The sequence below is a fragment of the Mesoplodon bidens genome (genome assembly GCF_964165515.1).
Source record: "Mesoplodon bidens genome assembly, chromosome: X".
NCBI lineage: Eukaryota > Metazoa > Chordata > Mammalia > Artiodactyla > Ziphiidae > Mesoplodon > Mesoplodon bidens.
In genome coordinates this window covers 108576415-108603276 of record NC_138163.1, presented here as the reverse complement: position 1 = coordinate 108603276, position 26862 = coordinate 108576415, and the positions used below count along the sequence as shown (strand labels likewise).

At 38.7% G+C, this 26862-nt stretch overlaps 1 protein-coding gene across 1 annotated transcript in view; it reads left to right on the top strand.

The window, feature by feature from the left end:
• Nucleotides 1–3301: 3301 nt before the first annotated feature.
• CFAP47 (cilia and flagella associated protein 47) overlaps nt 3302–26862 on the top strand; it is a gene marked incomplete at both ends in the record, with an annotated part of 276077 nt that continues 252516 nt past the window's right edge. Inside the window, 10 exon segments of the mRNA XM_081223108.1 lie at nt 3302–3397; nt 3491–3559; nt 3563–3694; nt 7449–7600; nt 12592–12762; nt 18294–18564; nt 18921–19011; nt 19014–19080; nt 21336–21460; nt 24064–24299. Coding sequence (XP_081079234.1) covers nt 3302–3397; nt 3491–3559; nt 3563–3694; nt 7449–7600; nt 12592–12762; nt 18294–18564; nt 18921–19011; nt 19014–19080; nt 21336–21460; nt 24064–24299 — 1410 coding nt within the window.

Below are 26862 nucleotides of genomic sequence, written 5' to 3'. Positions count from 1 at the left end.
GCACACATCAGTTCTACTCATACTCAGAACTTATTTGCATGGCCATATTCAGCAGGAAAGGAGGCTGTAAAATGTAGAAAATGTAGTCTTAATGTGTACAGCTGTATGTTATCTAAAAATTCTACCACTAAAGAAAAGGAAAATGGATACCAAGGCACAGTTAGCAATCTCTGCAATGATGTCTGTGTGTACTAAGACACACTTGTTATTAATGATAGAGGAACTTGTGTCCTTTGACCTGGGTCAGTTGGTGGCTTTCTGTCATTCACTAAATGCCTTGTGAAAATAATGGATAATTTTTCTGTTGGTTTATGTTACTGCCATCCAGTTCATGCTATTCTACTATATCCAGACATTAGTCTCATCAATCTATTCTTATTGGCATGGCTCTCCATTATCTGGAAGAACTTTTAATCCTATGTAATCTTAGTGAATTTCATTTTATACTTTCCACTTTTAAATTATTTTATAAACACGATGGTTACCACACTTTTAATACTCTTCTGCTTAAAGAAGTTCTTTTTACCCTCTTTCAGTAACTCCTGTTTCTAAGTCAGTACTCTAACCACTGTAATAGATTTTCCTGGACTTCATTCAGACCCTTTTCAAAAAATAATTTGAACTTTTGAAGATTTTAAATCATGAAAGTAATATCCACTGTTTTCCCTTTTTCGTCAACTTTTTCAGTCCCTTAAACACGTCTAGAAGTAAACATCCAAAAATTGTACTAGGGATTATTTCGCTTGCTTCCTCATTGTTACCCCTTCCTTAGTGTTCAGAAACTCTACCCACCATTAGAGTTTCCACTAGTTAAGTATGAAGTAGGACTTCTGATGTCTATTTCACATGGCAAAATTTATAGTTAATTGATAGGAGTTACGTTTTTTCTCTTAAATTAATTCAGAGTAGAAGAATGGCAAGTCTGCAGTGGACGTTTAGCGTGTCTCTGCTTAACCTTCAAGTCCCCATTATAGTATAGTTCACCATTTATTATAATAAGGAATAAAATTTAGCCTTGTTTATAATATATAAAGTATTCCAGTCAGAATGCCTACTTTGATTTTTATACAGAAGTCCTGCCAACCATCCTCCCTTGGAAATCTGAACAAAGATGAACACAGACATTTCATCCACGGTACATAACGAGCATTATTCTCCATGAAGCTATATTAGAAAATGATCTATATAAGAAAATGATATTAGAAAATGATATATATAAGGTACTATTTATCTTTTGAATTACTGTTATGTAAAAATCTCTTGTTGTTATGTTATTTGTCCAGCCTTAAAGTAACTACATAATCATGCATAGTTGAAAATTTTGGCTAAAAACAGCTTACAGTTCACCAAAATATGCCTTTATATGGCCATTGTTTGATCATGGAAATTGGACAAGACATTTTGGAGTTAAACAAGTAATGCAAATGTTAGACTACTTCATCTAAAGTTTACATTTAAGGTAGATAAAGTAGGTAAAAAATCAAGAAGGCTTAATTATAGTTACTAAGGGCAATGGATTCAGCTCTAGGCTTGGGGAACTTGGAGAGAGCTATGTGACACAGTTGATGAGAGTATGAATGGACAGGGAAACAAAATTGTTCTCCATTTGATTTGCATCACTGTATCTTTAGGATCTACACAGAAGTCTAGACTTGAACCCCAAAATTGCCTACTGCCCAGAATGGGCAGTCAAGTTCTTTGGGCCACTATTGTCCTCTCAGTGCTGTAAAATTGTCCTGCATAGGAGCTCAAAGATATGCACTGGGTTTGTACTGTAATATCATAGTAGCGATTAGCATAAAAATCCAGGTGTGACTCACATCTCCCACTTCTTAAGTCAAAATATATAGAATTTTGAAAAATGGTGCAGATGCCTTTAATCAATCATTTCATAAGAATTTGCTAATAATAATGTCCACCACCGCTACTTCCACTGTTCTCAACTATTGACGACAACAATTCCAAGAAATTTTAAAGCTTCTCTTTATAGTTACTTTATAGTGAAGTAATAACTTATCGATCATCTTGGTACTGTGAGAATCTTGTAAAACAATTGTGGGAAAGTTTTCTACAAGGATATTTAGATCTTGAAGGATGAGTAACTGTTTGGCCAACAGATGGAAAAGCTAGTGCCCTCAGAGTGAAAATCATGTGCCGTGGCAAGGAGGAAATGAAAACACTGAATTATATACAAACTTTAATGTGAGTGGGGAATTCTATATAGTTTTTAAAACAAGGAGTGGGGGGAAGCCATTTCTGCAGTGCTTGGCTCCAGATAATAAAGGTCAGTGGAAGAAACTGTTGTAAAGTTATGGTAAGAGGCAAATTTAAGGCAGGGAAATACCACTCATCTAATATGCTTAGAAACCAAGGACCATCACAGCAGATGAAGGATGATGACAGTAGGGATTGGGCAGTGTGAATCTGGACCTGTTGGAAAGGTGCTCATCTAGCTATGAAGATGTTTGATCTCAGTCTTCTGAGCAGCACCTTGTTTCACAAATGAAGGAACTTACACCTAGAGTAGTTAAAGTTCCTATAGGGGCTTCCCTGGTTGCGCAGTGAATGAGAATCTGCCTGCCAATGCAGGGGACACGGGTTTGAGCCCTGGTCTGGGAAGATCCCACATGCCGCGGAGCAACTGAGCCCGTGAGCCACAACTACTGAGCCTGCGCATCTGGAGCCTGTGCTCCGCAACAAGAGAGGCCACGATAGTGAGAGGCCTGCGCACCGCGATGAGGAGTGGCCCCCGCTTGCCGCAACTAGAGAAAGCCCTTGCGCAGAGATGAAGACCCAACACAGCCAAAAATAAATTAAATAAATAAATAAATTTAAAAAGTAAAAAAAAAAAAGTTCCTATAGCCTCTACACCTAGAATAGTTAAAGTTCCTATCCTCTCTATGCAGTGTGTGGTCCCTGGACCTGCAGCACTGGAATCACCTGGGACTGTGTTTCAGATTCTTAAGCCCTGCCCAAGATCTACTGAAAACAGACTCTGCATTTTAACAAAAGACCCAGAGGATTGCTATTAGATTTTTAGAAACGCTAGCCTAAAGGAAACTGAGCCGTACACCTAGGGGGCTCTGACTCTGCTTCCATTGAATTCCTCCGTTACTGTTATATCTTGCTGCTTTGATAGACCCTATTGGCACATTACTTCCACTGCTCTTTAAGCTTAATCTTAAGAGAGGTCTAGGAAAGTGCCCAACCCGCCAGTGACATCTTAAAATCCTGCCAGCCAATGGCAAAGTGAGATCCCTCTGGGATTTCGGCGACCAAAGCAAGTTTTCCGGTTCCTCTGATGACACCTGCGATCCTGGGGTTCTTTCGCCAGACGCCTGCAGCTTCGGTTGAGGTTGCCCACTCCCTCAGCTTGGGCGGCGCCAAAGCCGGCTGGGCTGGAGGCTAGCAATCAGCGTCTGGCGGTTGCCTAGCAACGGCGTCCACACTAATCCTCAGTCAAATCTGCAAAGGTTTGCGGGATACCTAGAGCACGGCTATAGAGTCCGGGAGGAGCTCACTCATGGCCTGGGACTTGGAGACCCCAAAGAAGGATATGTAGCTGTGGGTGACCCCGTCGGAAGTGAAGTTCCTGGACGCGATGGCAGGGAGGGTCTACCGCCTCCCAATTACCGTGCACAATCTCGGCCGATACAGCCAGAAGATCCGGTTTCAGGATCCTGTCAAGCCACAGGTAACACACCCAGGGGTGTTCAGAGCAGGACCTCAGGAGGGCCGCCGTCCGAGCATGCCTACCCACCTGGGCACCTGCTTTGTCCTGGGGAGTAGGCGCCCGACTCCTGCGGGGCGTGCGGGCAGGATTGAGCTTCCTGGGGAGCGGCAATTTAGTGTGCTGGCCTTTTTGTTTTGTTTTGATGTTTTTTCCTTTCTGCTTGGGGCTGGGAGACAAGGTGGAGAAAAGTCGATCTGGAACCTCCCAATTTCTTCATTGGGAGTTTGGAAAGAAGGGAAGAGGATTTCACGTCCGTCTCCTCTTAACAGCCCAGAATCTATGCTTCATGATACTGTAGAATTATGGCAACAGATTCTCTATTAACTACCCTTTGGATCATAAAGTGTCTGTTACTCCAGATACTGTAGGATAGTGGAAAGGTTTATTGTTTCGTATTCTAACAAACCTTTGTTGAGAACCTGCTACAAAATAGGCAGTAAGTGTTAGGGATGTAAAATGGAGAGAGTCCTGCTTTCATAAAACTTAGAAACTAATGAGGGAGTTAGTACTAATAATCAGCAAAATTAATGTTCTGAGAGGCTATCCCTATCTTCTGATTTAAAAGTTGACAGAACTTCATCTCTGTCTCACTGTTGTTTTAGATTATCTGTGTAAATGGATGGATATTAGTTTACTGTGATCATCTGTTCTTAGGGAAGGTTGATATAGGACAGGTGAAATGAATTTTTGATATGTACGTGATGCATAACTGCATTTTTTTGTGGGGTAGTTCTAATGATAATGATATTGAATGCAGCTGGACTTCTATATGCAGAAATGGAAAGGTATCTATGATTTAATTAAAATCACACATATTTGTTTGTATAGATATATAGATAAATGTACGGTAGTGATTAGGAGGGCAATGAGAAAAAGGACTTTTATGTTCTACTTTTTACACTTAGAAAATTGATGTACTGTTTACCTACACTAAAGTGCACAAATCTTGAAAGTAAACCTTGATGAACTTTTATATACATATATCTCCACGTAGCCACCACTTGGATCAAATCATAGAATATTTAGAGCACTCTAGAAGGTTCCCTATAGTACGTGGAGTAATCACCCCATGGAGGTGACCACTATACTAATTTGTAATGAACCAGATTAATTTTGTCAGTTCTTGAGTTTTATATAAATGGAATCATTCTTTATTGATTTTTGTATGTACATGTTTTAACAATAGTAATGTGTTTATTTTGTAATAAAAGTGTACATCACAGAGACTATTAACTACTCTTTAAATCAAGAAGTACCTGATTACTCCAAACACTGTAAAATTTGGGCAAAAGTTTATTATTTCATTAACTCACTACATATTTATTGAACAATTGAATGTATATCTGAAAATATTTTCTTTTAAAACTCAAGCTGGCAGCAAATCCCAGATGTGGGCAAACACTATTTTATGGATGTCCAGGAGACACTTGTATGGGTGGTTTTTATGCAGTCAGAAGAAAAATAACATAATTAGTTTTACTGTGGTTTTTATTTAGACCACAGGTCTTGACATTGGCAAGAGAATGGCCAGACAGGTTTACTAGTTAGAGGCCAAGGCCATGAGTTCAATATCTGTTGCAAGATCATGATATGCACTCCTGGTCCTTCACAGGCATAAAGGGAATTAGGGAAGGGATAGATTAGCAAAAAGTATATTAACTGTCTTGGAGGAAGAAAGAAAAAATAAAAACAGGGTGCTACGTAAAGGGCATTGTCATCATCACTATTGTAATTATTTAGGAAATGATTCTCTTAACACACAGCAGTGCTTGTTTTCCACCCCGTTTTCCAAGATCCTGCCTTGCCTATGTATTGAGTACCCACTATGTGCCATATGCAGTGCTAATGCCACCTACTGTGGGTTGCTGTTAGAAAATTAAGACACAGTCCTTATCTTCAGTGTTTTGCTGACTCGTGTGGTCTTTGGTTCTGTCAGGCCAGTCTTACTTGTAATTGTCCTCTTACCCCCATGGCTCAGACTTCCTTTTCTTTTGACCCATGTTTTCATTCCTCCCTCCTGCAAGAATCACCGCCTTCCAAATCCCACCCATCTTTTAGGGTCAAAGCGAGTTCTCATTTTCTGAAACAAGTCTTCTCTTATATTATCTCCAAATTATTTCTCCCCTACTGGATACTAATTGCATTTACAGACATTCGTTATAGCTTGGACTTGTATCCAGATGGCTCCTGGTAAGTGTTACTTCCACCTCAATGGTCAGTTCATAAGCTCCTAAGAGAAGGGGTGGTGCCTTACACACCTTTGCAGACCACTCAGAGCGCTGAGAAACTTGTGGTTTGGGCACATGCTGCTGAAGTACTAGTTGCCCTTCTTATTTAAAGGAAGGTGGTCAAACCTGTTATGTGGACTTCCAGCACCCAAAGACCTATGTGGGGCATAATCTATCCCTTGTTTTCTTACTGTTTGGTGATGGATGGGGGTTGAGAGTTGGGCTGTGGTAGTTATGAGGTGTCAGAATCATTGTTTGCTGGAAGTATGATGCTTTCAGACCAGTGGTATCAACACATCACTCCAGTTCTCTGTATCTCTCATTGCTGGAAAGCCCTGCTTAGACTCAGTCTGACATTAAAAGCCCTGAATAATTAATTTCAACTTGACCTCCGTTGTTACTCATTGAAGCTCTTTGCCCAGCGAGGCTAGCTTATTAGCTGCCTACTGAGAGATTATTTTGCTTATTCTTTTCTCTGCGTGTGCCTGAGATACTCCCGCCTCCATAGGGAGCACCTTTCTTGCTTCTTCTCCACCTTTTACATCCATCCTCTAAGCCTGGGTTGAGTGTACTCCTTCTTAGCCCACAGTAATCATGTCCTCTCACGGATTTTCATGATACTTATGTCTGCATCACTCATATGACACTTGATTAGTCCCTGGCTTACATTATTTTAATTTTCAAGGGGTATATAGTCTACTTCTTTAAAGAGATTATATATTCAGGAGATTCTTTCTAGTTGTAGGGAAAGAGCTTAAGTTTTAGAGTCAGACAGATGTGTGTTTTGAGTCCTCACTGACACAGTGACCTTAGGTATTAATTGCACCTACAGGTCCCAGTTTCTCATCTCTACACTGGGAGCCTTAATATCAGCGTTACAGGGCTGTAGAAGTGTATTAAGTGAGCTAATAGACATCGAATGCTTCACCTACCAGACATACTCAGCACAAAGCAGTTCTCCTCTTTCCCCCTTCAGATTTTTCCTGGAGTCTAGCAAATGTTTTTCAAGAACAAAAGCTCTTTTTCCTCATTGGTCTATTCCTTTTTATATTTCCTCCAAGTTATGAAGTCCAAGTCCTTTATGCAGAAAGTATGTAAAATGCTATATGTATTTATGATTGTATGTATGTGTTCATGTTTATATTGTGTATGTATTTAGACTGAGTAACATTTTCATTAGATTGCTCTTCCCTTTTTTTCTGTATTCTAGTACCTCATACTTCTAAAGGAGCCCATGAGCATTTACATATTTCTTGACTGACTGCATTTTCAGTTTCAGTTTGTGTACCATTAAAAGCATATCTGAAGCATCTAGAATCTGATAGGTATAGATATGGTCATTAAGTCTTTGCCTTTAGGGCAGGAATATTGCCTATGTCTTGATATATCTCTTGAAATAATGTATACTCCTAACTACAGTTGCTCATACTATTTTCTTATTAGGACTTAAGATGTATAATTTGATTTTTTTTTTCCTCCCACTGAAGTTCAAACTGATTTGGACCAATCTGGATAAAGCACTTGCTTCTGGCCTTCAGACAACAGCTATGGTGGAATATCATCCTGATAAGAATGAAGACACTTTTGACCAACTTCTTATTTCAATAGGAAATAAAACAATAGAGATCCTTCTAATTGGGTATGTATTCGTCATATTTCATGCTAATATTTTGAGCACTCTTCAAAGATTAAGGGTCATAGTAATATTTTGTATTTTCTATGACTAATAGAGCTTTCTGTATCTACAGTTTCCTTACACCTGAACTTAAAGAACAAATTTTTAGCAAATTGTAGTGTTCAAAACAAATGGAAGACCAGTTTTCCATTTTTTAAATTAAAATCATAAAAAAATGTCCAACAATTACATGTTTTCTTTTTTTCCCCTTGAACTTGCACCCTACTTTATTTCCACCATGTTTTCTGTACCTTTTGATAGCAAGATTGATTAAAGAATGCTATTTTTGCTCTCTCTACAATCTTACTTTCCGTTCTCACTCCAGCAAACTCCAGAGGGGCTGTTTTCCCCAGCTTTCCAGTGAAGTAACTCTTGCATATTGCCAGTCTGTTGGTACCTCCTTTGTCTTTATCTTACTCCATTTCTCAGAAGCATTAGACACAATTAACCATTACTGCCTTTGTGGGCCACTTTATTCTCTTGATTTCCCTGCTACTACACCTCTTCAATGATTGTTCCTTCTCATCCTATGTTATTATTATTTTTTTTAATTGAAATACAGTTGACATATAACATTGTGTAAGTTGAAGGTGTACATGTTGATGTGATACATTTATATATTGCAATATATTACTACCATAGGGTTGGCTAACACCAGTATCACATTACATAGTCATCATTTCTTTCCTGTGGTGGGAACAATTAAGATCTAGTCTGTTAGCAACTTTGAAGTTTATAATACATTTTTGTTGCCTATGATCACTATGCTGTACGTTAGCTCTCTGGGACTTATTTATCTACTAGTTCCCAGTTTGTACCCTTAAACAGTATCTCTCCAATTCTCCTACCCTCCAGCCTCTGGTAACCACCCTTCTACTTTCTGTTTTTGTGATGGATGTATTCCTAAATGAATTATTGTGGACCCATATTCACATTTTAATTTAATTTTAAATTATTGTCATATTTACTTCACAGAATTTGAAATCATGCAGATGTTTGGCTTCAAAAAAATCAAAATGGTATTTTTTTGAGATTGGCTGAAAAATATGGACTGATATAATGAATATAATACAGAACTAAGTAACTGGTTTGCAGATTAACTTTAATACAAATAATTTATTTGACCAGGACATTGTGCTATTCATTTTATATTGAAATAAGTATAGTTCTGTTCATTATAAAATTACCTGTTAGAGCTACTGTTAAAATTTTTGGGTTTTTTTTCACATATATACATGCATGATCCTTCTTTTCCCCAGCAAGATATGATTCCATAGGCGTTATTCTTTTGTCTCTGTCTAGCACCAGCAGAATTAATATTAGAATATTAATATTTAATATTAATATTGCTATTAGATATGTCTTTTTATAATTTCCCTTGCATTTTTTCATTTTCATAAACTAAATTTAGATGTGCAATTATTTGGGTTCTCAGTGTTGTTGAGAAGTTCTGCTTTCTCACAACATCCCATTCTGCATAGGAGTCAAACAGCTGACACATGTTAGGAAAGGAATAAGCTACTCCTTTGCATCACTGGAAGGTATTTATTTAGCTATCAGAGCATCCCCAAGTTTGGAGACCACTGGTACTTGGCATTAGTGTGTTGGTCATTTCCCTCTCCAGAATTTCCTTCAACTCTGATCCTTAGTCAGGGTTCAACTGGTAACTCATCTTGCAGAGGGCATTTGGAGTCAAGAGGCCCTTCTTCTTTTTTTTTTTAATTTTTTTTAATTTTTAAAATTATTTTTATTATTTTTATTTTTTTAATTTTTTTTTATTTTTTGCTTTATAACAAATTTAATCAGTTATACATATACATATGTTCCCATATCCCCTCCCTTTTGCGTCTCCCTCCCACCCTCCCTATCCCACCCCTCCAGGCGGTCACAAAGCACCGAGGTGATCTCCCTGTGCTGTGCGGCTGCTTCCCACTAGCTATCTACCTTACGTTTGGTAGTGTATATATGTCCATGCCGCTCTTTCACTTTGTCACAGCTTACCCTTCCCCCTCCCCATATCCTCAAGTCCATTCTCTAGTAGGTCTGTGTCTGTATTCCTGTCTTACCCCTATGTTCTTCATGACTTTTTTTTCTTAAATTCCGTATATATGTGTCAGCATACAGTATTTGTCTTTCTCTTTCTGACTTACTTCACTCTGTATGACAGACTCTAGGTCCATCCACCTCATTACAAATAGCTCAATTTCATTTCTTTTATGGCTGAGTAATATTCCATTGTATATATGTGCCACATCTTCTTTACCCATTCATCCGATGATGGACACTTAGGTTGTTTCCATCTCCGGGCTATTGTAAATAGGGCTGCTATGAACATTTTGGTACATGTCTCTTTTTGAATTATGGTTTTCTCAGGGTATGTGCCCAGTAGTGGGATTGCTGGGTCATATGGTAGTTCTATTTGTAGTTTTTTAAGGAACCTCCATACCGTTCTCCATAGTGGCTGTACCAATTCACATTCCCACCAGCAGTGCAAGAGTGTTCCTTTTTTTCCACACCCTCTCCAGCATTTATTGTTTGTAGATTTTTTGATGATGGCCATTCTGACTGGTGTGAGATGATATCTCATTGTAGTTTTGACTTGCATTTCTCTAATGAGTAAAGATGTTGAGCATCCTTTCATGTGTTTGTTGGCAGTCTGTATATCTTCTGTGGAGAAATGTCTGTTTAGGTCTTCTGCCCATTTTTGGATTGGGTTGTTTGTTTTTTTGTTATTGAGCTGCATGAGCTGCTTATAAATTTTGGAGATTAATCCTTTGTCAGTTGCTTCATTTGCAAATATTTTCTCCCATTCTGAGGGTTGTCTTTTGGTCTTGTTTATGGTTTCCTTTGCTGTGCAAAAGCATTTAAGTTTCATTAGGTCCCATGTGTTTATTTTTGTCTTTATTTCCATTTCTCTAGGAGGTGGGTCCAAAAGGATCTTGCTGTGATTTATGTCATAGAGTGTTCTGCCTATGTTTTCCTCTAAGAGTTTGATAGTGTCTGGCCTTACATTTAGGTCTTTAATCCATTTTGAGCTTATTTTTGTGTATGGTGTTAGGGAGTGATCTAATCTCATACTTTTACATGTCCCTATCCAGTTTTCCCAGCACCACTTATTGAAGAGACTGTCCTTTCTCCACTTTACATTCCTGCCTCCTTTATCAAAGATAAGGTGACCATATGTCCGTGGGTTTATCTCTGGGCTTTCTATACTGTTCCATTGATCTATCTTTCTGTTTTTGTGCCAGTACCATACTGTCTTGATTACTGTAGCTTTGTAAAGAGGCCCTTCTTCTGATAGGTGGCTAGATACTTTATTGTCCTCAGAGGTCAACAACTGTCTTGATATGTTGTGGTGCATATGGGGCCAGAAAAAGTTTTTTATACAAGGAGAAGATAAACCAGTAGGAAAGCCAGAGAAACTGTTATATATTGCCATTTTACCACACCCTTAATGCTAAGGTTAAACCATATATATGTATATGCATGTATGTACGTGTATATGTGTGTGTATGTGTTTGTGAAGATTCTTAAGAAATTCTTCTTAAGATACTTTTCCACATCTAGCTAGAGAAGAAGTTTGAAAAAACGTTCAGCTTCACATCTTATATTGTTTGTGTAACTGGTTCCTCTTTTAGATCCTGTAAACTATTATTGCAATTATGTATACACATATAAATATATTGTAAAGAGATGTACAAGGTCATTGATCTTTTCCTGTCACAAAATTACAATCTCTATGAGAAGAACATGGGTATTTCTTAGACTATGAAGCATAAGTAGGACATTCCTGGCTGATCTCTGCAATGTCTGTACCTATCCAGTAATACACAAACACATATAAACACAGATCCCAGAAAGAAGGCCCAGACCACCAATGTATAGGCAGTATCTGTGAATGTTTTGTTCAGGTATTTTTATTTATGAGTTTTAGTGTGTTTGTATGTATATATGATTGTATGTATGTATGCATTTATGCTTTGGAGGTTGTATCCTAAGTGGAGTAAACTATTTAATTCATGTGTCTGGCATATAACCTTAGGACTCAATAAAGATTAGTTATTACTATATTTATTACTGATGCTGTTGTTATCGTTGTTAGGTTTCTAAGGTAATGTACTTGAAGTCTAACAAAATGGATTCAAGGTTAAGTTCCCCAACGTTATATCCAAATAATTCCTTAGATAAATCATTTAAGCTTTTTAAGTCTTTGGCTTTTCATCTGTAACCTAGGAGCCATAATATTTACCTACCTTTCAGGAAATTTGTTAATATCAAACAGGATAATATACTTAATGGTGCTTTATAAACTATAAATTATTATCCAGATATATATATCATTATGAGATGTGTATTTAGGATTAGAATGGATTTTTTAAATGCTTATGAAAACATATGCTACAGATACGCTACAGTGAGTCCTTTAAATTAGAGACACACATGGAAAATCAATTGTATCCTTTTGTTCTTAGACCTTGTTTTAGTCCCCAAGTGACATTTTATAGTATCACAGCTTCTTTTATTTCATCAGATTTGGATCATCCAAACTAGTTTACTTTGTTCAGATAACTTGCACCCTTTTGGGGTCGGGGGGGCAAAAGAATGTATTATAGGCTTAGTTGGAGATTCCAAAACAGAATTCCAAATATATTTTGAGCTACAAAAATATTGCGATGTGTGGGTTACCTCTCAAGGTGAGTACTTGGGAAGGCATACCATGTACTTACGCGTAAAGTCTGATTTCTTTATTTAAAATGTGTCTCATTATCTTTTTTTCATGTCTTTATTTTACAGTTTGTTTTACTGACAGATGTGCCACCAGCAGACCTATAAGGAAACTGAAATATCTTTTTAGGAGTTAAGATAAAAATATCTATATATGTCCCCCTGTGGATTTAACCATGAGGTTATAGTTGTTAAAATTCATCATATGGTCCTCTTTTCTCCTCTTCTAGGTTGATTCTATCCTGTCAACTGGAAATTGAGTCAGAAGTTAATTTTGGGACATTGGTTGCCAATAGTAAAGTATATTGTAAAGAGATTAATATCGTTAACCATGGCAGAGTACCAGGTAAATACTTTCTGTCATATAAATTAACCTATACTTTTGGAAGAAAATTGATACTGTTTGAAATATATACCTTCTGCAATTAATGGATTCTCTGATTCACCCTACCCCTCCAAAAAAATTATGTCATTTGAAAAAGCTCAAAACTGAAGGTCCTTAAGTAGGATCACTGTAAAAGACTATAGGTAATATCAGGAAAGATGAATCTACATCCTTATGATTCTTATTAATACAACCTGACTCTCAGATGACTGATGATCTCCCTGAGGATAGAAGGCAAGGTGGTGTCATGGAAGTGACATAGTCCTTAGAGCTTTCCAGTGATAGAATTAGGACACAGTGCCTTACTAGCTGTGTGATCTGGGGCAAGTATCTTTAAGGACATTGAACTTCAGATTCCTCATTTATAAACTGGCTAATAAAATATACTGTGCTTAATTATGTATGTACTTAAGGTTGTAATATGGTACTTGACTTATCACAAGCACTCAGTAACTATTTGTTCTTTTTCTCGATCATATTCAACTTTGAATTCACATGATGATCCCTAGAAGGCTCTTACTAACATTTTGTTGAAAGGAAAACTGCTTCTCTCTTCTCCATACTGGATTATTTCTAGACATTCTTACTGTGACCTAAGAGTTTCCATAAAGGCATAGGTGTGCCTGTGACTATGTGTGTGTGTGCACACGCATGTGTGTATGCACACTCTTCATTGATGATATACTGTAGACATAAAATCACTTATCCTGTCATTCAGTTGATTGGATGGTCAGCATCTGGGATGATAAGACTAACATTTTCCCCAAGCTGAGATGAGGACTAGCTCCAGACAGGGAGGGCATTTCTCTCTGAGACTGCTTGTTGGATACATAAAACAGGTCTTAAATCCAAACCCGTTTTACAGTAAGTGAGGACGTTCTTTGGGGTTGCTTGAATGAGCAGTGGGAATTATTAAGACAAAGGCAGTCTGTCACTTTACTGATTTCTTCTGGGATATGAACAAATAAAACTGATAGTTGTTACTCACTGAATGTTATTCATTTCACTTTCCATGCTTTGATTTTTAAATGGCTGAATTTCTGATGCCTGTCAGACTGTGGAATATTAGGCTCATTTGTGGTCTGACTCCAGTGTTAAGGATGAACTCTCTTATGGTGATTGACTATGGGCTGTATGGTCCTTTAGATTGTCTGGTTATAGAGCAGTGATATGTAATTGAGAGAATTTTATTTGTATTCTTTTACTTTCCAAAATCTCTCTTAACTGTTGTCCATTCCAAAACCTTTAAAGTTTTGATCATATCCTCTCTTTATTCTAAAATCTCACCAAATTGTACAGTTTTATTACTTATAAAAACTCTCTGTAAGTAAAAAATACATAATTTTAATTTTAATTGAATATTTAATATTATTTTACTTAATAAAAGTATATGTGTGGACCTGAGTCCCTACATTTTAGGAAAAGTAATCCACATTGACTTTTAGTATTATATTAATATTTTGTGTGTGCATAGTATTTGTAGTTAATACTATATTGGTAAATTATAATTGAGTATTATGAAATGTTAATTACTCTTACTAACTGAAACAAATTGTTATCAATGAAACACATTTTCTTAGTGCTGACTTTGTCCCTCATTTCTGGAGTTGAATGATATTATTTTTTCCACCCTTACCAAAACTGATAGTATGTTTTATATTCACAGTAGCAAGTGCCCGTAAAGTGTCATAAAGTCCTCATTACCCACAAGCACAACATATAAATATTCATGAGAATTATAATGTATTTTCATGAAGAAAAACACTTAGGCAGAAAATAGATTCAGCAACCAAAGATGATTTTAATAAAATTTTCAAAAAGGATTTTATGTGACAAATATTTTATAGTTTTAGAGTCAAAGATCAAGTGTTTACAAACGTATATGTGCACTTAAGAGGACATTAAAAAGCCACATTCAGCAGATTCATGATTTGTATAGCTTTGTTTTCTCTCTCTGGTAGTGTCACTGAGGTTATTATCTTCAGTTTTATAGAAGCCAGAGTTTATGTAACAACTTCATGATGTTTTATTTTAATAGTCTATTATGGAGTAACCATCCCTAGATTTAGCTGAAAGTTGTTGAATACATTTTGTTGTCTTGCCCCTTATAAGAATGTTTCCTAAATTTACAAAGTAGTGCTTGTCTTTTCATCTTGAAAAGACATGGTTTAATCTTTAAGATGTTTCTAATATTAGTGTTTTGTGAGCTGGGGAACTCCGTGTTCTCTTTTATGTCTTTATTGTTTCTCAGTTTTTATCATTGAAGATTGAAAAAACATTATTTTAGCATGCCTTGAATTGCACACATTTCCCTCTTCTCCTCTTGAATCTTTGGGTACTTTTTCTACTACTGTGTTACGATGTAGAATAGTCTTTAAAGTCTCTAGTGTGATCTTTACACACCATTTCTGGGTTTGAACAGCTACCTTAGGACTCCTTTAGGTTTTGGGGGGTTATTTTGCCCCAAATATATGACCTTTCTCTTGCTCTTAATGTCTGCTGTCCTCCTTCCCCTGATCATCAGCATCATCTCTCTACATCACTGTCTAGAAAAGCCTGGCATCATCTGTAAACCAGAAAATTTGCTAAATTGGACCAGACCCAGGAGTGGTCCTCTGAATCCTCTCTAACTACCCAGAGAAGCACCCACTGCTTATTGTCAATGCATTTTTTTGTTTTGTTTTCATGGAAACTGATGTCATGAAATCTCAACATACTTTTCATGCATAACACAATGTTAGGCATATACCAGGAATTCAATAAGCCTTTATTTAATTGATTTGACCTGGAGTGAGGTGTTCCAGGTCCCAAATCTTGGTTACAATATTAACTGGCTGGGAGACCCCAGGCAAGGAATTTACACTTCCCGAACATTCATTGCCTCCCTTATACGTTAAAGATAAACATAGCGCCTTCCTCCTATAATTGTGGTGATGATTAATAAAATGCTTAGCACACTCTCTGACATATATTAAGTGTTCAGTAAATATTCATTATTGATGTTAGAATTCTTCTTCTCCCTCCTCCTTAATTCTCTGTTGTGGACTGCTGTCCCTTTTTTCAGTACATTAGAAGTGAGTGTTCCTTAGGATTTGTCATAGACCCTCATGTTTCCTCAGTCACCCTGCTCTCCCTAGGCAATCACTTCCATTCCTGTTACTTCACTGAAGTCTGTACAAGACTCTGCATTTCCTTCAGGTTTTTCAAAGTTAACACGTCTAAAACTAAACTCCTCAATGTCTCCCCCAAACTTCTCCTTTTCTGTTTTTCATTGAATGTCACCACCGTGTATATGGCCAAGTCAGAAATTTGGCAAGTCCTTGACACCTCCCTCCTTTTCACCCTCTACCCCCTTACTCAGTCAACTATTAAATCCTGTCTGTTCACTTCCTTATAGTGTGAGTAATCCTACTTTTCTCTGTCCCATTGTCACTTTTTTACAACAGTCCATAATCTTCTCTTGCCTTATAATTACATCAACCTAATTTATTTGTCTGGAGTCACCTCTTATCTCCTTCTAGTTCATTCTCCACACATCAGCCAGTTTCACATCTAAAAAGAAATGAAAATTTGATGACAAAAATTCTTCAATGACACCGTTCTCCTAGGATGATGTTCTTGCTCCTGTTGTTAGCAATTAAAAAACCAGTCAAATATTTCATTATTACTAATGATATTAAAGTTACATAAGACACAGTAATGTTTGTGAGCTCACTGTTTTAATATATTTAAAAGATTGAGCAATGTTCTTTTGTTAGGGGTTGTTCATTCTTTTTTTTTTTTTTCGGTACTCGGGCCTCTCACCGTTGTGGCCTCTCCCTTTGTGGAGCACAGGCTCCGATGCACAGGCTCAGTAGCCATGGCTCACGGGCCCAGCCGCTCCGCAGCATGTGGGATCTTCCCGGACCGGGGCATGAACCCGTGTCCCCTGTGTCGGCAGGCGGACTCTCAACCACTGCGCCACCAGGGAAGCCCAGGACAGCATTTTTTAATGCTATATATCTCAGTTCATTAGCAGAATGTGCAGTCACTATAATGGGTCACCACCAGTATTAAAACAATGAAATTGAAAACATCAGAATGCATCTCACATGGTAAGGGCAAGTGGCGTTTTGTAAAATTTGTTTCGTGTGTGTGTGTGTGTGTGTGTGTGTGTGTGTGTGTGTGTGTGTCCTGCATTGTAATGTAAAATGCATTTCTAACTGAAGGTCACAATTTAAAAAACGTTAGAGAAACAGTTGTGAGCCCTGATAGGAGCTTAGGTTCTATTGTAAAGGCAGTGGAATCTCAGGAAGGTTTTAAGATGGGAGTGTCTTGATTATTTTGCATTTTAGAAAGGTCATGTTGATAGCAGTGTACAAAATTGAGGAGTACAGATGTGGAGTGGATAGCCTGACTAGAAATTCTAATAGTAAAGCAGAAGAGAAATAATGAAGGCCTCATTTAAGGTACAAATTGGGAGTATGGAGGGAGAGAAGTGTGCAGATTGGAGATATGTTATGGAGGTAGATTTGACTACATTTAGTGACTTGTTATAGAAAGGGAAGGTAAGAGGAGGTTCAGGTCTGTGAGAGAAGATCTTGAGTTCTGTTTTGGAATGCTGGAATTGATTTGCTTTGCAGAATCCTGTGGAACCTATTAGATTTACTTATCTTGAGTCCCAGAAAAAAATTTGGTCTAGGTATATTGGTTTGAGAGTCGTCAGTTCATAAGATGTAGATGAAGCATGAAATGTTGAAAATAACTTTGAGAAGGAGGGTAGAGTATAAAAAAAAGTAGGAGAGAAATAGCATTATTCATAGAATTTACAAAATATCCAAGTCTTAGAAGAATGAGAAGGCAGAGTCTAAATAAGTTAGAAGGAAAGCCGTGAAAGTATGGTGTCAAGAAAGCTAAGGGAGGGGAGATGTGGAAAGAGATGGTATCAACCATGCCCAATGTGACAGAGATACACAGAGATACAAAGTTAAGGACTTTGGTGATGGCTGTGAATTGGTCAGTGATCTGTGGTATCTGACAGAGTGAGATTCAAAAGGATTGCATTTACGCCAGAGAGGGGTAAATGCGGGATGGAGGGAAGTTGCAACAGTGAATTCAAATTAGTCTGGAAAGTGAAGTTTTATGAGGGAGGATACTCATTTCAGCAAAGAAGTGGAGTTTTGCTGAGATACTTTACTTTGTAGGGAATTGGGTTATTAGGATGGGGATGAAGTTGGCTGTTGGACTTGGGGGAATGGGATGAGAAAAGAATCTCAGAATTCTAGAACTAGAGGTGACCATGTAAATCATTGGTGATATGGAAATATCAGTAAGTGATTTTTGGGGTCAATTCATGCAGTTGTTTTCCATCTTTGTTGTTTCCTGTAGACAATGAATTAGGTTGCACGTATGCTATTCTACTTTGCAGATTCAGACAGACAGAAGGATATGACAATCTCTGGCACATATGTGAAAGGAACTGCTCTTAGGCCTTTGAATTTTAATTATTATGTGATCTTATAAAATTTCTGTTTATATAAACATTTAGGAGAAAAATAAAATATATAGAATTCTAATTAAAATATGTATGTATAATTCATTATCTTGTAGAGTGAGTTTGCGAGATCGCCCAGACATATTCTTGAATATCAAAGCTCATGTTGTTGAGCAGATGATTGAATTGTTAAACATGAGTAATGATAAAAAGTTGGAAAGCATAAGCTTTGGTCCTGTTTTCTTTGGAATGTCAAAGATTGAACATGCACTTCTATACAATAATAGCCCAGAACCTATAAATTGGGCAGCCATAATGCAAGATGATTCTGTTGGAGAAGAATTGGTAAGTAAGTAGTGTAACTTACTAATAACCAACAAGCTGTTTAATTTTTCTAAATATGTTTTAACATGAAGATAGATATGATTTCATTTCATGCGTCTCCAAGGGTGACCTAAAAAAGTTCAGTAAATTCGGCTGACACTGATAGTAATCTATATCTGTTCTTATCAATTTTTCAATAGTTCTTTTAATTTTATGAGGTGCCTTGATCAAATTTATGTACATTACTTTTAAAACATACATATTCTCTATATCTAGACTCTGGAATTTCAATAATTATTTTATGACCTCATCTTAAAAGATTTTATTTTGTTTGTGTTTTGCCTGAATACTCTTTTATTTCTGATTTTATATTACAGGGTACAAATGTTCAACAAAGAACAGATGTTGCTTTAAATAATCTAACCTACTTAAGGAAAATAAAGAACATAGATATTACCACATTTATCTCCTATTTCCTAATGAAGGGAGGTTACAACCTTATCAAAAGATTTTAATTACATTTTGTTTCAGCCCAAAGTAAGCAAAAATTAATTCCATTATGATGTTACTTATTAATGGAAAGTATATTAACCATACATTCATCAGATTGATTTTAATAGTAAAACTTGGTGGGCTTCCCTGGTGGTGCAGTGGTTGAGAATCTGCCCGCCAATACAGGGGACACGGGTTAGAGCCCTGGTCTGGGAAGATCCCACATGCCACAGAGCAGTGAGGCTGCCACAGCTGCTGAGCCTGCGCTCTAGAGACTGTGAGCCACAACTACTGAGCCCGCATGCCACAACTGCTGAAGCCCGCGTGCTCTGCAACAGGAGAGGCCACCGCAATGTGAAGCCCACGCACCACAATGAAGAGTAGCACCTGCTCGCCGCAACCAGGGAAAGCCCGTGCGCAGCAACGAAGACCCAACACAGCCAAAAATAAATAAATAAAATAAATAAATTTATTAAAAACAAACAAACAAACTTGGCAGAAGGCACAAATTGGGTTTTTCTTATTATGGTTCTAAATATTTCTAACATGGTTAATATTATTTACAATATTTAAAAATGTTTCTAGATACTTCATTTTAAATTAAAAATCTCTCCAGACCTTGTGGAAATGAGGTGATGGAATTTTTGGGTTGCTTTGGATTTTGGCCGCAAACCAATCTGTTCAACCAAGACCTTGTTGTCCCTGCAGAAATAGTCAGGTGCTGGCCAGGGGCATGCAGTATGTTCTAGATGCCTCCAAAGAGGATGCAGTGCTCCTGCCAGGGCCAAATGCTTACTGAGTATCAGGAATATTAAGCCTATAGCAGCTGCTGGGATCAACCACACTTGCTTGCTGAAACTCATACAGATGTTTAGGACTTTGGCCAATGTATATTTTTCCCTGTACTTGGTTTGATTATTTAGTTTGAAAATATATTTGGCAATGCTTTTTTTTTTCTTTTTTCTTTTTTTTTTTTTTTTTTTTGCGGTACGCAGGCCTCTCACTGTTGTGGCCTCTCCCATTGCGGAGCACAGGCTCCAGACGCGCAGGCTCAGCGGCCATGGCTCACGGGCCCAGCCGCTCTGCGGCATGTGGGATCTTCCCGGACCGGGGCACGAACCTGTGTCCCCTGCATTGGCAGGCGGACTCTCAACCGCTGCGCCACCAGGGAAGCCCTTGGCAATGCTGTTTTAAATATATAGTAGCAATTTCAGCTACACTTGAGAGGTTGCAGTGTGTGACAATAACCGATCCAATTGTCAGTATGTTTACCCTTGTTTGTAAGAAGGCAATGTTTAATGTACTTCTCTCTGTGGCAACAGGGTCACTTGGTGATACCAACTGTCCGATGAAGACTGAGTTGTGGTTTAATTTAAGGAGGGTAGTAAATCAAGTAATTGTTCTATTTGTACAACCTATAATTGCCTTATTAATCACCTCTTCATGCAGGAAACTTCTTTGGTGAATCTGTAAGATTCTGTTTAATACACAATCTTTGAAATTCTAAATATTCTTTTCATGGCAACATGTTCATTTTATTTGAGAGTCTAGCATGAACACATAGGAATAAATATGATTTGTAGTCTTAGTTAAAGATGTTCTCACTATGCTATTTTGTTTCCTATGTAATATTTCACATCAGCCTTTTGTGTGTATGTTTGAGCATCCGCTGCTAAAAAGCTGAGCTCTAGGTAAGGCAAGTAAAGATTGCCAGTGCACAAGCCTGTGATGTAACCCATCTCTGTCTTTGGTCCTACTTCCCTTCTTCTCATCTTTCCTTTGCTTTCCTCCTCTGCCAAGATTTGGCTGTTACCAAATCTTATTCTCCAAATTACTTGTTCTCCTCTAACAAGAATGTGGCTAGCAATATGTGCTTAGTCCATGGGAGGAGACAGGTACGTATGAGAGGTTCGCAGTTTCACCCTGGTGTAAGAAGGACTATTGTAGAGAATTGAACAGAGACCATAGCTAGCAATGAAGTTTCCCTGGAAAGAAAATCCTTTACATAGAAAGTGGCGTTGGAGGCAAGACCTTGACAACTTAGTATATTTAAGTTCCTCTTATCTTACAAATATCATCATGAAGTCATTTTTTGGATCTTCACATAATATGAGTATGACCTTCTTTTTGGCAAGTCTCAATGTCTTGTGCAGTAATTTTGGAAAATGGATCACAGTTACCTTTTTATTCCTGAATTTCATCTGTTTGCATAGATTTAAGTATTGGGTTGAAATTCCCTTTTGAGAGATAATAAAGTTATCATCTTTGCTTTAGAAATAACTGATTGTGATTTTTTACAGGCGAATCATTAATGGTCAAAAGGATGATCCTTCACACAGGCAAGACTATGCTCTCTTTTTGAGATTTGAGTCTGTAGGAAGTAAAGATGGATTTTTGAGAGATGATAACAATAAAACCATCAAAAGTAAGTATGAAATGAACATTATCATCAAATTTATAGCTGTTTAAATTGTTTAAAAGTTTGGACAGCAATATTTGTAGAGGCAGTTTAATAAAAATATATAATTCTGGACTAGAATAAAAATGCAAACATTTGAGAGACCTTAACACGTCTTATGTGGCACGTTGAGAAAAGTCAGCCTCAGCATCATTTACATGATAATTTTCCAAGTTAGAATTTAGATGATTTTATTATTTTATTTTATTATTTTTTTTAAAAATATTTATTTATTTAGTTAGTTAGTTTTGGCTGCATTGGGTCTTGGTAGCTGCACACGGGCTTCCTCTAGTTGCAGCGGGCGGGGGCTACTCTTCGTTGCTGTGTGCGGGCTTCTCATTGCGGTGGCTTCTCTTGTTGCGGAGCATGGGCTCTAGGCGCACGGGCTTCAGTAGCTGTGGCACATGGGCTCAATAGTTGTGGCTAATGGGCTCTAGAGTGCAGGCTCAGTAGTTGTGGTGCATGGGCTTAGTTGCTCTGCGACTTATGGGATCTTCCCAGACCAGGGCTCGAACCCGTGTCCCCTGCATTGACAGGCAGATTCTTAACCACTGCGCCACCAGGGAAGTCCCAACCTTACTATTTTAAAATAACATTAGATAAACATGATGATGTAGAGTTAAGGGAATAAAAAAAGAAAAAAAAACCTGCCTTCTTTTCTTTGTAAGCCTAGGTTTTCTCTTAGAGATTAATATGGGAACAAATGACCTATTTCATCTTTACCAAACCTTTTGCTCTCTTAGAATCTATATAAAGTGACAGTCACTTAATTTACTAGTCACCCTATTTACTAGAGCTCTAGTAAATAGAGTGTAATATCCTGCTATAGGATATTGATAAGTGCATGTGCTTTGCAGGCCACACATAAAGATGCAAGGCACTTTTTACATTTTTGGGTAATGTTGGATGCGTTGCAGTGAGGAAAATGGAATTGGACTTCAGTTTAGCAAGAGAGATCAAAGAGAAAAATATAGGCAGATGAGAGATGAAATCCAGAAAGATGAGCCATGGCAAGTCAAGAGTCTAGAAGATTTACATGTTGGTACAAGTGATGTCATTGAGCAGAGTTGAACTGTGTTCCTAGGGCAGAAATTGATTGCTCTGTTACTGTTTATGCCGTGGTTGGTGATATGGAGCTCTGTCTGCTGATCATAGACAGAACATTTATTCTAGGCTTGCAAGTTAATCTAGTTTTCACTGGCTAGAGATACAGATGCTAGGTTTTGCTTAGAGTCTAGGATTGGCTAGTAAGACCAAGAGTGAAGAAATATCAACTCTGTCTATGGGATTCTAGTTACATTGCTTTCTCTGCAAAACAGTTCTTTCACTCAATTAGAGCTCACAATTCATAGGTACTAGCTTCTTTCTAGTATCTCCAAAACTTCATATTTATGTTATTGCTCAGCTTATATTCCACCATCCATTATTTTAATCACCTTTTCCCAAGTATACGTAAATCTCTTGGCTCAACTCCCATTTTGGCTGAGTGGAAAACCTCTAATCTGCTTAAATTCAACTCTTAGCATACTCTAGCGCTGCACCTGGGAAGCTAGTTGTGCTGGCGAAAAACACAAAACCAGGCTGTGAGGTTTCACTTTATATCTATAACCACTAATCCCAACCGAGTCCTGGTGTTCGCCATTCCTGCTGTGTTCCTGCGTGCATTCACTTTCTTTCGATTTGAGATTAATGTCACACAGCTTCTCTTCTCCCCTCAAAACTCCAATCCTTCCTCCTTCATCTTCACTCTAAGGTTACAAATATATTAAGTGACCTATTAAGGCATTTCCACTTGGATGTCTACTAGACATCTCAAACTTAACATGTCCAAAAAAAGAACTATTGGTTTCCCTATAACCTATATCTCCTGAAGTCTTTCCTGTCTCAAGAAATGAAAATTCCATCACTTCAGTTGCTTATGCCAAAAACCTTAGCATTATCATTATCGTGTTCAATCTCCTATTCTACATGCAGTCCGTCAGCAAATTTTGTTAACTGGACCCTCAAAAGTATATCTTAGGTCTGATCATTTCTCACCATTCTTCTACTGCTCTTCTGCAGCCATACTTCATTCCTGTGGGGTCTTTTTGAGCATGCCAAGCCATTCCTACCTTAGAGTCTCTGTACTTGCTGTTTTCTCTGTTTAGAATACACTTTTTTTTCTGGATTTTTCACATGATTTGCTTCCAGAGTCCCTTATATCTTTGCTCACACGTCTCCCTATCAGAGAGGTCTTTTGGGACTTCCCCATATAAATGAGCAGCCCCAAGACATTGTACGCTGTCTTACTCTACCTTATCTATTTATTTTATTCTCAGTGTCACCTCACTAGAATGTAAAACCCATGAGAGCAAGGACATTGTCTATTTTATTCACTGCTGTACCCCCAAGGCCTAGAAAAGTCCCTGGCACAAAGAAGGCCCTGGCACTCAATAACTTTGTTGAATGAAAGATTGAATGAGCTACCCATGTCTCATCAAGTCTTTCAGATGACACTATTTGGACTGAGCAAATATATTCTGGCGTCCCAAAACACTTTTAATGTTAAAAAGCTATTATTGCTTTTACAGGTGATCGATTTCAGAAAGTAGAATTAGCCCTGACAGGCTCAGGACTTCCTGTCTTATTACAGTTTGATCCAGGAAGGGTCCTTAATTTTGCACCTTGTTTCATGGGTGGACATTCAGAGATTCAGTGTATTATGCAAAATCGATCCAAATCACTTCCTGTGATGTACCGCTTTAAAAAAACTGCACATTTTAAAATTGATCCTCAAAAGGGCAAGATAGATGAAGGATATATGCAGGTAAGATAATCATTCTGTGCTTTCACATGCTTCAAATATTTTAAGGTTGGCTAAAAAGCCATGCAGAGGATTAAAAGCTACATTTGTTGTACCAGTGTTTATAAATTTTATCTCTTTTGTGACCTAGTTATGAATACTTTTGTATTGGTACCTATACAATACCCATAATTATTTGTTAAGTGTCTTTCATATGCCAGGAAAAGCATTTGACACTGTAGGGAATGTAAAGTACAAAACATAGTTGCTGCTTCTAAGGAATTTTTTTTTTTCTGAGAGAATATTTATTTACCTATGTGCCCAGGAGGTTGGCCCCTAAACTTAAATATCCAGCATGGAGCTTTGGCCCTCCCACACGAGGGTGGATGCAGGAATGGGTCCTGGAACCCTTGTCTAGGGCAGTAGAACCCAGGGACCAGAGATGGGATGCACCTGAGCCAGCGGCTGCTGATAGCAGCAAAAGGTGAAAAGGGGGTGGGAACCAGGAACTCATCCCAACCGCAGAGCTGCCGAAGGTTGTTCAAGCTTGGGTGCACACATGTGGGAGAAGTGGAGGTCCAGTGCCATGTGCAGAGGCTGGAACCCAGGTGTCCGCCCCAGTGCCAGCTAACTCAAGACAGGAGAGAGGGGGTGGTGGCAGTTTTGCCACCAAGAGGCCCAGGTCTTACACTCCTGTGAGGTGAGGTGGTGGGGGGAAAGCGGGCACTATAGTCTGAGTAAGTACTTGCTGAGGGATGCAAACCCCAAGGCCAGCTCTTCAGAGGCTGGTGTGGAAGGTGCCCTACAACCACTGGTCATGGGCATAGTGCGTCTGGGGCACAGTGAAGGGTGGCGGGTTGAGGGGCAGGCTGGTATCAGGAGGCTCGTCGTCATCAGATAGGCCAGTGTCGGGTGGGTAGGAGCTGAGCGCAGGGAGGACCAGTCTTGTCACAGGTGCTTGCAATAGTTCAGGATTGACTCGTACAGCGCCCCCAGCTGGCACAGCAGGGACGCGTCCGCCCACCGCCGCCTACGGCAGCGCGGCAGGCGGGGTCAAGGTGGGCGGCGTACAGGGGCTGGTCCCGGACGCCGGAGGCTTGGGCCCGCTGGTTGCGGCTGCGGCTGCGTGGGCTGTGGATGCGCCCCAGCTCCGGCCACGAGCCCCGCGCGGTGAGCGAACCCATGAGGCCGCGCGGTAGCGGCGGGAGCCCGGCCCGGACGCAGCCCGCGCCGACCGGCGCCTCGGCCAGGAGCAGCCCGTTCATGGCCCGGCGGATGAACTTCTATGCCGCCTTCTTCCCGCCAACGCTCCGCCAGGTAAGAATTTTTTAATGCATTAGGAAGTGTAAGACATACAAACAGGTACGGTTCAAGAAGAATGCAAGGTATCTTAAAACAGATCTGTAACAAGGTGATATAGAAACTCCAGCCAGGTAGAAAGTCTTCCATCATAGTAACATATGAGCCAGACCTTGAAGGTTCAGTAGAATTTTCTAATTGGAAACAGATGATACTTAATTGACCGAGGCCTTGTACTGCTGGTGCAGAGCAGAAAAGTTGAATGACGAAGCACACCTGTGAGCACCAGGACCGCTTGTGGATGTCAGAGTCTGCTTTGCTCTTTCTCGCTACTCAGACATCTCTTTCCCAGATCCTCTAAACCAGGGGTTGGTGGACTATGGTCCACAGGCGGCCTGCCGCCTGTTTCTTTTTGTTGTTGTTGTTGTTGTTTGTTTGTTTTAAGTAAACTGCTATTGGAACGTAGCCCCTCTTATTTGTTGCCTATTGTCTATAGATGTTAATGCTACAAGGGCAGAGTTGAATAGTTGTGAGAGTTGTATGGTTTCATAAAACCTAAAATATTTACTGTCTGGTAATTAACAGAAAAAGTTTGCTGAGCCTTGCTCTAAACAGTAGCAAACATGAGTGCCTTCAGTTTCACCTCAGGTTCTTATGTTATCATCTTTCCTCCAGTGCATAGTGATATGTTTCATAAAGTTATTGATGGAAGCTTTCTCCCAGTTGCAGTTAAGAACTGTTGTATACATGTTTAAATGCATGCAGTTCATATGTATAACTCTTCCTGCTTCATTAGAATGACACTCCTCCCACAGTTTTAATAGAGCTAATTAGTCTTCACAGAATAACAAGAGTTAACCACATTATGCAAAACGCTTTCTTTTTAATGGTTTCTTAGACTTTAGTCTAAGTCTCTTAATCCTACCAGCATAATTCATTTTCTCCAGTAACCTGCATATCTTTCAAAACATAGCCGATTTCCTCTGATCAGAGAAACTGACAAGGATCACAGGAATCTGGTCAATTTCCCTTAGCAGTCAGCTCCAAGTGTTAAAAGACTTTGAAAGACACCGATTACCAATTTCCTGCAGAAGCTCTTCACACCAGGATAAGAGAGTGGAGGTGGAAGTTGAGAAAGAAAGTGGTGAGAGGAGCAAAATGAGTGGAAGACTGAAAATAGCAGTGCTACAGAAAAGATGGGAAATAATAGCACAAAGGAAACACAGGCTAAGGTGAATTTATAATGTGGAAGGATATGTCCTGCATCCTTTGTGATGCTTTACTTTTG